Source organism: Anoplopoma fimbria, chromosome 15, assembly GCF_027596085.1.
Source record: "Anoplopoma fimbria isolate UVic2021 breed Golden Eagle Sablefish chromosome 15, Afim_UVic_2022, whole genome shotgun sequence".
Taxonomy (NCBI): Eukaryota; Metazoa; Chordata; class Actinopteri; order Perciformes; family Anoplopomatidae; genus Anoplopoma; species Anoplopoma fimbria.
The window spans coordinates 7,423,528-7,435,061 of NC_072463.1; the positions used below are offsets into that span (position 1 = coordinate 7,423,528).

The following is an 11,534-nucleotide window of genomic DNA, read 5'->3' on the forward strand; positions in this document are numbered from 1 at the left end:
ACATCAGGCTTTTGCAGTCCTACTGTACAAATCAAGTGTGCTTCATCTAAAGTTTGTCTTTTTAGTACAAAATTCCCCTCTTTGTGTCCCGCCACTGAAGCTCAGCACAGAAACACTGTTTGAGGAAACACCGAGGTGTGTCTGCAACTGTGGAAGGTACCCTCTTGATTCTTCTAACTAAGGTTGCGGTCAAAAAAAAGACATAAGCTCTGTGTGAAAAAAGGCAGCTCCCTCAGTCACTTGTATAGGAGCAGTACGGCAATGCAGCAGAGTTGCCAACGTTCGGGGCTACAGCAAAAAAAAAAAAACACATGGTTGTCCGGCAAAAAAGTTGAACCTGGCTCAACTTTTGTCACAACGCATCACGTCATCCAGCACACACTGCATTGGCCAATCAAATATGGCCACTATTTACGTTGTGATCGTCATGACGAAACATAAAGACTGCTTAAGCCCTATGACTATAGCTTCAGATAAAATTAGGTGTATATTTTTGCACAGAATGAGGACATTGGAGGTACTTTAAAGTATATTTTAATGGCCAGTATGAACAGGAGGACTGATTCATGCAAGCAAAACCTGTTTTAGTGTTCATACGGGCACCTTACGAGTGTTTTAACAGACTTGAAAAAACTTGTCTCATAGTCCCATGAGAGAATCATTTTTGTGTGAACAAGTTTTCAGCCAGTCTTTGTGTCTCTTGCTTGGAGGTTAAGACTTTTTAAACGTCTGTGGCCAGTGCACAATATCTCTGGTGCAGCCTCTCTTCCCTTTGGACCGTTTAGATGAGAAGAGTTATAATACAGCCTATACTTAGTCACCAACACTTTCCTGCATATCGCGGGAAAGCACTAGGAGAGCAGGAAGAGTGGCGTGTGGCCTGCACGATGAAAACAAAGACATCGGGCCTACGGAGCCAGCTTTTGTTCACGGTTCAATCACAAGGGAAGTCATTGCTTTTCCAAGATGATCCTGCATTGTCTTACAAAGTGGCGGCCATCTTTCCAAGGGTTCTGCTTTGTTATGATGTTGAGTTGAATTAGGCTCAGGAGAACCTCAAGTCAATTATTAGACCCTGCTTGTTTTTGATCTATATTATTATTGTGAGTGTGCAAAAATAATTTAATGGTATGTTTATTCAGTGATGTGATATAATGCTTTGTGGTTTCAGATTAGTTTGGGTTATTACACAATTAGGCATATTTATAATGTTTGGATTTTGACTACCAAGGCCGGACTTAACTGGTAGGTTAATGTGATCTAAAAGAACAACTTAGTATATGGTATCAGTTAGTTAATCTTAATTCATTCAGGAGATATAATTGAGAACAAGATCTATTTTTCAAGTGAGACCTCAGAACAAATTACCTATACAAGAAAATGCATTCATTCAAAACCACCATCACATACAAACACACTAATTAAAAAAGTATTAGAAATATGAGCTGGTAACACTTTAAAGGATCTCGGAGGAATGATTGTCTCTAAGCGCAAGCTGTGTTGCAGCTCATTAAAGCAGTTATGTGCATTGCAATGCTGAGTTACAAAATTATTATTATGCGTGTACACAGTAAATAGCAGTGGGCATAATATCAATCCTTGCGGGATACCTCCATCAACCACTTGGGGACTTGATTTGAAACCATGAAAAACAACAGTTTCAACTTTTGATCAACACTCTAAAAAAAAACCTTGGATAGATCAACAAAGAGTTCAGCACAGTGTTGCTTTTTAATCAAGTGAGTTAATAATGTCTTCCACAACAACAGTTGCAGGAGTTATTTTGCTCTGACCAGATCTAAAAACCTGACTGCTGCTTCCAGGAGGTCACAAAAGCTAGTTAGCTGACTTGTGATTCTAGGATTTTGGACAGACAGGACTTCTTGGACATAGGTTGATAAGGTATTAAAATAAATAGTTACTTCATTTCACTTTAAACTACAGAGTGCTAATGTTCAGGGCCAAAATACACCACCTAAAAGCTACAAAGTAGGCAGACAGCCAAGAGAATGGTGTCGATTACAATTATTTTTTACCGTTTTGCAAGCAAATGAGTTTTCTACATTAAAAATATAAATGTTCATCTGGTTATCATCTCAGTGTAAGACAGAGTGAGGAGATGTACTACATTCAGCAACATTTGGCTGATGAAGTGTTAAATGTCTGCCTTGCTCTGGAGATAATCCTGCTCTCATTCAGGTAGGCCTTGTTTCATTTGACTAAATAGGAGGGCTATGACGTTCTCCACAAGCTATTTTTGATTTGGGTACCATGCCAAGGAAAGACAGAGCATTCCTGATTCACTAGATAATTGTCAGTGGTCGCATGTAAATATATTTTCTGCATGTAATCACTCTGGCTTTACCTCCATTTTCGGTTGAGATACACACGTTTGCATCCAGTTAAAAAGATGAAAACAGTTTGGATACCCAACTATAACATGGAGATCATCGAACTGCAATAAAAAAACATGAATGAAAATGTATGCTTGATGGAAGTAAAGACCAACCAGATCCCAACGGATAAGGGAACTATCCTCTTAGTAGTTACACACGCAATCTACTACAGTGTACGCCTGTCATGGCACACCTTTACGTGATTGTTCGGACACTTTTTGACAGTGAAATTTGAGTCTAATAAAATGTCACCATGAGTCAAAATTCTGCAAGACTTATGTGTTTTTGTATATAGGGCATCAGATTATGGTCCTATCTTTTCTTTTGTGCTGTTCAGTCCTTTCCCATATCCATCCGCCCCCCCCTCCCCTCTCTCCAAAAAAAAAAAAAAACTATGGTATGGCTGCGGTAACTTTTATGTGGCTATTTTCATACAGTACCTACAGGATATGAATCAGAGCAACACAAGTAGAAAATGAGTGGGAAGGGAGAAACTGGAATTCAAATGAGGTGTTAACTAGATATTCTTATGCAAAAAAAAGAAAAAAGAAATAACCCTGTTTAAAGCTTTGAAATGCATCTTTTTAAGCATGCACTAACATTTTAATCCAATTTTCCTATCAAAGCTTAAACTTTTTTTAAATTGTTTTCTCTCTTTACTTTCTCTATAAAAGCATCTACTTGCTGCTTTCCCTGCAAACCCTCCCATGTTCCTGCAGCCTGTGTGGACTACTAGTATTGTTGGTTATTATGAAAGAGTAGCAATAGTTGAAAGGCACGCAAAAAAAACTTTTACAATACGTCCACCATGCCACCTTAAACATACACAAACACAATGCATTACTGTGGATGCATGGGCGTATGAGAAGGACTTGTTTGGGATCATCGTAAGTTACAGACAAAACACAAAAGAAACGAGGGAATCCGGCAGCACTACTCTTCATCGCCATCCCTCCTCTTCACCACCATCATCATCTGTGAAGCACAAGGCTCTTCAGCTTTAGGGGAAATAAAAGAAGGGAAGACGGACCACACGCTCTGTGAATACCACGCAGCATTACGGGGAGGTTTGTTAAATGTCGACCCCCCTCCACCTTACCTCCAACCCGGTACATGTTCGCTGCCATGGCTGCCCCCGGTCCCTGGCTTCCTCTCCAGGTAGAGGGGTGGCTCGCTCTTCTCTCTCGCACTGCCGCCGCTGTGTGTTGGAAAATGGAGGATTGATCAATACGAAACAGAGCAGCCGAGGCAGCTTAAAGAGACAGTACGCTATTTTTACCCCCCAAAAAAACCCCGAAGTTCGGCGGCAGTATTGTGGAGAAAAGTAGTGAGACAAATAAGTGATTTATTTAGTGATTCACTGTTTAGACCGTCCGCTACCAGCTTGTTCAAAATGAAGCTACATCACTGTTTTTTTTTTTTTTTTCGTAGTCCCACAGGTGACGTCACGAGTGTATTTTACGCCAACGGCTACCCTATTCACGTAACGTGCGTTACTTAGGAACACGTTACTTGCGTAGCTAATTAGTACGCTACTCGGATGCTGTGGATGATAAATGTATGAACATATATCTCAGTTTTCGCTATTTTTTCCTCTCAAGTATTGTGGAGAAAAGTATTGTGACAAATAAGTAATGTCGTTACTAGTTTACTCTTCCAACCGTCCGCAACCAGCTCAAAATGAAGCTCCACTACTGGTTTTTTTTCTTTTTTCGTAATCCCCACACGTGACGTCACGGGTGTATTTTTACGCCAACGGCTACCCTATTCACGTAACGTGCGTTACTTAGGAACACGTTACTTGCGTAGCTAATTAGTACGCTACTCTGATGGTTTGGATGATAAATGTAGGAACATATATCTCAGTTTTCGAGACAGTACGCTATTTTTTCCTCAAGTATTGTGGAGAAAAGTATTGTGATAAATAAGTAATGTCGTTACTAGTTTACTCTTCCAACCGTCCGCAACCAGCTCAAAATGATGACATTTTTTTGTCTTAGTCCCACACGTGACGTCACGGATGTGTCGTAAACTAACGGCTATCCCATTCCCGTTACGTCAGTTAGTTAGTTAACGTTACCTGCGTAGTTGATGAGTAGGCTACTCGTGTAATTGATAGTTTAGATGATAAATGGAGTGAAAAAAAAATAAATCTTGTTTTCCCAGTGGAATGTAAAAGGTTTTTACTTTACTAACATGATTTAGAACAAAAACTTAAAGCAAATAGTGTTATAAGATCAGAACAATAAGATGTTGCAAAACGTGAAGTTGAAACTACGGTTGAACACATGAAGATGTGGCGTACAAAACAAAGTATACATTAAACATAAAATCCTTATTTGTAACTTGGTGTATCTAAAACCTGAGCATCCCTGTCCCGAGCTTAGAACCAAATGATATGATCCCAAATCCCCTAAACTCAGGGGAGTCTAGTGGTCCAGGAACCACCAGGGGAGAGGGCCCCATGGGGTTGAGAGGAATAGGCTTAGTAACATTTAATTAACGCAAGAGTGGTTACTAAACTCAGATCTACCACCAACCACTGCAACAATATACAATGTTAATATATGATAAAGATTAGCTGACATATTTTATTTTAATGTTCATAATTAATACAAAATGTTTGTGAGCTGTCGTATGGCATGGTATTGTGTATTTCATAGTAGACCCATTTGCTTTTAGGCTGTCTACAATTAAATGTGGGATATACATGTGCCATTACTCTTAAATTGAGCTTTTTGCTCATGATGATAGTCTTTAAATTTGTTCAGTGATGAGGTCAAATCAATCTCTGTTGTTAATTTTGTGCATTTTACTGGAAAATAATGTCATGTTGTCCACATGCAACGGTGCGGTAGAATGAATCAAGTTAGGGAATTATTTGCATACTACAATGCAGGTTTATATAATTAAAGCAATGTTCATATTCACGCATATTCTAGCTCATATTTTTAAAACTATAAAGCAAATAATTGCACTACGTTATGTACTCAGTGTGCAATGAGGGCAGCACAGTGACTGATGAGATGATATTATGGGATACACAGGATTTTGGCAACATCACAAGCAGGTGTAGGACTATCAGGCCTAATACAACCACCTACTTTGTTAAATATATGGACGTGCATGCATATGGGCAAATAGAAAGCATGTAGGATTTTGTAGTTTTGCATAATCTACCATAGGCAAATGTGATGTTTTGTACTGCAAAGACCAGCAGTGCTGTTTTTCAGTTCAACACCAACTACAAACACAGACTCTCTCAGATATTATAAGATTACATTGCAGTGTATCATAACCAAAACCAATATTTGTTTCTAAAAACAACTCCCACAAGAATACTTCTTTTGTTTTCAGTAAAAAAAAAAAAAAAAAAAGAATGTTAAGCAAAGGGTGTCTAATAAATGAGATACAGTATGACAAGAGAGAGAATATATTACATATTCTTTTGGAGATAGTTGTTTGATTAGCTCCGTTTTCATTGTGGACACGAGCGTGGAGCCTCTGTGCTGGAGGAATGCTGTGGTGAAGGCTACATCTGATCTATACCATATGGAAGCCTCAATTACTGTTTCCTAACACAGGGGACTAGTCTGCAGTCACATGACCGCCGTGAGCCAATGGCGTGTACTTACAGTACGCACTCCTGCTCAAGTGTGCAGTCTTACTGTTGGAACTGTGCTGCATTGGAGGGATCCTGTATTGTGTTTCTCTGGGCTCTTTTATGAAAGAGAAAGAGATAAAATATAGTGAATTTAATGATATTTTCAATGCCAATCTGCAGAGAGGGAACAAAACTGTGTTTTAACATGTTTTGTTAAAGAAATGAAAGAGCATTATTACCCTATGGATATTTTTTCATATAATATATATTTATTCCCCAATTTACACTATCCTGCTCACTGCTATGTGCAACATGTGGTGCACTTCTGCATTAGACACACATCCATTATTTGTCTGAATATTGCTGCATGCTGTTTAGAAAATTGCTCCCTGTTTTACACTTTATTTCGTTCGCTTACCTTGCTAATTGACTTTTCTTTTGGAGCAATTAAAAATATATTGCAATATATCAGAGTGAATCCCTGCACAGTGTGTGTGTGTGTGTGTGTGTGTGTGTGTGTGTGTGTGTGTGTGTGTGTGTGTGTGTGTGTGTGTGTGTGTGTGTGTGTGTGTGTGTGTGTGTGCATGTTATATACCATACAGAGACACAAGTGAGCTTCAAAGCAGTTGGAATGTTCCCTCGATAAACTGGGAGGAAATCAGTGCTGACACTTAATATGGGATTAATGAAAAGCGGTCAACAATGTAACCTTGTGTTTTGGGAACTGTGCCTACTTTCATTAGGAGTGTTTGTTTACTTGGCTGCTTGCTGCTGTGCAGATGTTCTTCTTTGATCCATTTGCTCCTCTGCCAGATGTTACTGCAGTCAGGAACACATTCAGGCGAGCGTGCATGCAGAACAGTATACATCGCAGAGCGGTGCAGGTGTTCTCCCCCGATGAATCTCAGTCTGTGGAGATGGATCGGCCTCGAGACGCAGAACGTCTGCAAAGAAACCTTCTCTGGGTTCGGTCGCAGTTCCGGAGGATTGACCTCTGATGGCCTCTCCTTCTTTCTCCTACTTTCTCCCTCATCCTCCATGTTACAGATACATGCACAGGAGATACCAAGAGGAAATCAATTAGGCCTGTTTCCTGGGAGAAACCATTCCATATCCCTGATTGTGCTTCCTCGTTTGCTCTCTCTATGGGGGTTGTGCTTGGATCCAGAGGCACTATGGGAGGTGCAGCAATAAATGGACTATTGTCAGAGGGCTCTCTCCTCTACACCTAACTATACAAAGGTGTATTTCTGTGTTAGCAGTGGGGGGAAAAAACTAGGATTTATCATTTTTATTACGGTGCAATACCTGTGACAGTGCTCCCCACAGAGTCACTGTCAGCCAGGTTAGTGACAGTCTTTGTTTAGCAAACGACAAGCTCTCATCATTGCAGTTTAAAGAAAATACTCATAAAAGCCTAATTATAACAAGGCACACAGTATATGTTTTGGTTGTCTGTCTTGATTCTATACAAGCCCTGAACGTGACAGCTCTCTGTTGCAGTCATCATTAGCGACTCGCCATGTTTTTTCACCGCTCTGAAGGCTTTGACGCGAGGCAGCGACAACTCTTTTAATTGGGAAAGCTCTGCTGTAGGGGATCTGTCAAACAGATTTCACAGCTAAAAATATCAGTAACTGAATGGAATCTTTCACAGGACATACAGCTTGCATTTATCAACATCGGACCAAAGGGGGAGCTCTTGTCTTGCTTAAGACAGAATGGGCAGTTGAGACAAAGAAGTTGCTGCTTTAAGGCCATGCATAGATGGATGCAGTGCTATCTCTAATCTGTGACTCATGTAAAACATACATATAAGCTTCAAGACCAGTAAGGAACCAAAAACATTTCTAAGCACCGATGCATTACTGGAAAAAGAAGGTGCTTCAAGCTGCACTAACATCATCCCACCAGCAGGGGTCATCACCCACATGGCCTTGTCTATTGTCCTGAGTTGCTCCCTAACAGAGCAGTGATGGAGCCGGAGGGAAGGGGGGGAGGAAATGACACTTCAGTGAGTTATGATGAATTTTGGGACCATGCCAGTGAGTAGCATCACAATGTTGACCGTAGACCTCGAGGAAAACATAAATCAAACTTTGTCACCATGTCCTCATTATTGTCTCTCTGCTAAACAGCTACGAAGCTGCTCTACAGTGTGTGTTGCTTCTGGAGGTCATCTCTCAGTCTGCCGTCTGTTACTGCAGGCACGGCTTGTCTGGAAACTTTTAAAGCCTCACAAGAAACTATTGGGCCCCAATCCAAAAGGGATTAACCACACTGCAATTGCGGGGTTATTGATACTGTGACCTTCACAGAATGAAAGGGGACTAGCTATTACACTGAGAGGAAAACGACGCGTGTCAGATATGGATGGAGTCTTGTGAATATTCTGCACTTAAATATGGGACCAGCCCCACCTTGCAAGGGAATCCTTCATCACAGGCTCATGTGCCAAAGTGCCAGGAGCCGCCAGACGTAGAGAGCTGCACATATTTTGTGAAACAGCTGCTGAACCGCCGAATGCGTCTCCATCTTCAGAGAGAGGAGAGGCACTGGCAGTTGGTGAGAGGGTTGTGCCATGTGTGTGGGGGGGAACCCACACAACACTCAGTCATGAAACAGGAATCACAGGAATGGCAAATGGAGTCTGAAAGTCACGTCTTGAATTTCTACCCAGCGAGTGTTTGTCATTTTATAGGGCGAGACAATCAGAGATGCACCAGCTGATGTCAAGACGAAGAATCAGCAACTTGTGATACATATATTTAATGTCTGACCGCTGAAAATACACACATGCATGAAGTTGTATGTACAAATATATTCAAACACAAGCTATTAGATCACGGAATGATCAGTATTGGAGATAGAGGTGCTTTTATATATAATGAATAATTCAAGATGCAACTACATGCCGCAATGTCTCGATTTAAAAAAGTGAAATCGTTAAAATAAATCATAATTAAATGATTTAATGCTTTATGGTTTTCATCTGACTCACAGGAATAGCAAGGTATTTACCATTAAATGAAAACACACTACAGAGGGCTCTAAAATGATGTATCACTGGGGTTTTAAATCATGAGTGAGTCTCAGTTCTGCCAGCCAAACACAAAAAGCTGCTAAATTTATTCTCGGGTGCTAATTAGATATGTCAGGTTTGTTAGGCTCCTGCTTGGGGTGGAAACCTGATCTCTCTGGAGCCTCCACAAACTTGATCAGAGCCTATAATGTGACACACCTTCAGGCAGTTATTGCCGATTAACTGAGTACACTTTTTGTCTACACTCCCAGTTGTCGTGCCAGTTTGAACAATGCTGGATGGACGTATAAACATACGCATGCATAAGTGCACGGTAATTTGCTTGTAGGTTGTTGAACCAGAATATGGGCTGTTTGCTATTCATGGTTATTTCACAATAAGTAGATAAATGGTATCTAATTAGTGCTGATGTTTTGTTAAATTAGAATTATCGTTAGTCAGCGGACTAAAAAGTCTAAGAGCAACTCTCTGAAAGCAAGATAACTATATATATTAGTATTTATACACAGAGCTTTTCTTACTTGGACCCCAATGATGGCCCAAAGTCATTACAACCACCACTTAGTATGATTAACTGATTAAAAAAAATATATAGAAATGTAGAAAAGCCTGCCTCTCTTAAAGGCCCCTACAAGCTCCTAAAACAGGACGGGATCTGGTGTTTTCCACTGCAGCACCACCCATGTTCACAGGGTCTAATTAAGAGCTCAACTGGAACAAAACTTTTTTTTGTACTGGATGTGACTGTTTAGTTTGACTGCGTAGGGCAGCTACATGAAATGAAATGTTCCTGCCTGAATTAAAGAAAACAGGCTTTGTTTAATGCTGGGGTTTCGAAAGAAAAACGGTTCCAGTGCTGAATATTTTATTATGAGATTTGGGCTCCAGAGAGAGAGACCTTGTCACAGTGAGTGATATTGTGTGTGGACAGTATTAGCAAGGGAGCGCCTGTCAGTTTGAGTACATGTGAAGGAGTGAGCTGTTTCTCTCCGGGATTTAAAGAATCATTTCAGATACTTTTGACGTCAACTGTTGTTATAACTTTGAATCAGGGGCGTAGTTGCAAGGGGCGCTTTTTTCACAGTCCAATTAGTTACTTAGGCTTTTGTCTTGGGTGAAGAAGAGAGGTACCTAGCTGCCATATATTGTATTGTCTCTTCACATGATCAAATAGAGACTGAGATATTACCCAGCAATAATTGCATTAACGTACATGTCAGGAATACATAAGAAAATAAGCATTAGTAATTTAATAAAATAAAAAAAATAAGTTTATGAAGACTAAGCAAACTAATTTTGTTAGAGATTGCTACTTACTTTACAAAAAATGGGAAAGCATGATGTAGATAGGTTCGCCATTTTAAGGGGTTTATATAGCAAACGGCAACATTCTCCCGCTCCACAGCCTCGATGCGTTTTTGTATATTTATGCCTCTGTTTTGAATGTTGGAAATAACATCCCCAAATTGTTGTCTTTACCAAATTTGATCATATTATTTTGACAGTTAGCTTATTTAGTAATTAGCTTAATTTAGTAATCATCTTAAATTACTCACTGAAAGTAGTATTTCCCAAAATGTCCAACTATGTTCGTGTCAAACTCCCACTTTATACATCGAAACGACATGATTGATACATCCGACCAATTGTCATTACTGCTGATTGCTGCTCGATGAGTGAAGCTCACACAGCACATTCACCACTGATACATCCGCTGAGTAAGATGGAGTCTTCAGGACGTATTGATCATTAATCAGTCTCACTTCAACAACATGCTGTCGCACAAAACAGAGAAGCTTTGATTAGTCAGGCATTCGACTGACTGCCCGAGGGTCTTTAGTGGGATTATACAACGGATGTAGAAAGTAAAATGTTAAAGTATCTTATTTACTGGTTTAAATAGCTTAATAAAAGTGGTTTAGTCACCTTTAAATCACCTTAAAGTAAGTATTTGATTTGTAAATGATCCTCCTAATGATATTATTTGAATTAAAGACTCCTGGGTTCATCACCCTTAGAAATGATTGGGATCTCTGAGAGGGAGGATCACAGGACGCTGTGTAGATAGAGATATAAAAACCTCTTAAAACGTCTGCCAGCTGCCTCTACCACACCCTCCTCTAACACGCCTCAACGCCGCAGCACATGTGACGCCAAAACGCTCGCCTCATGTTGTAAACAAACACCCGACAGAAAATCCAAACCACAGATTTATTGAACATTTATAGATTGCACTGGCTAAAAATAGACTTTTTAGATTAGACATGGGAGCAGTGAAAATGCAAAGAGTGGAACCTCGACCAACAGTAACCAGTGAAGACTGCCAAGTACAACAATACACCCACATCACTAAAAACGGCATTCAGTGGAATACAAACCCCTCACAGTCCAAGAGGGAGTAAAATACTTCAAAATTTACTGTCCACAGCTAAAGAAAACACAGGAGCGCTCTCCATCTCTACTTAGAAAGAGACACAAACAGAATGTTGTT

General features: G+C 40.1%; 1 protein-coding gene across 2 annotated transcripts in view; it reads right to left on the bottom strand.

The window, feature by feature from the left end:
• Nucleotides 1-3,803, bottom strand: part of mta1 (metastasis associated 1) — a 42,351-nt gene extending 38,548 nt beyond the window's left edge. For both annotated transcript variants that reach the window (XM_054613864.1, XM_054613863.1), the window contains exon 1: nt 3,496-3,803. In XM_054613864.1, coding sequence (XP_054469839.1) covers nt 3,496-3,523 — 28 coding nt within the window. In that variant the 5' untranslated portion in view covers nt 3,524-3,803. The remainder of the gene's footprint in view (nt 1-3,495) is intronic.
• Nucleotides 3,804-11,534: the final 7,731 nt, after the last annotated feature.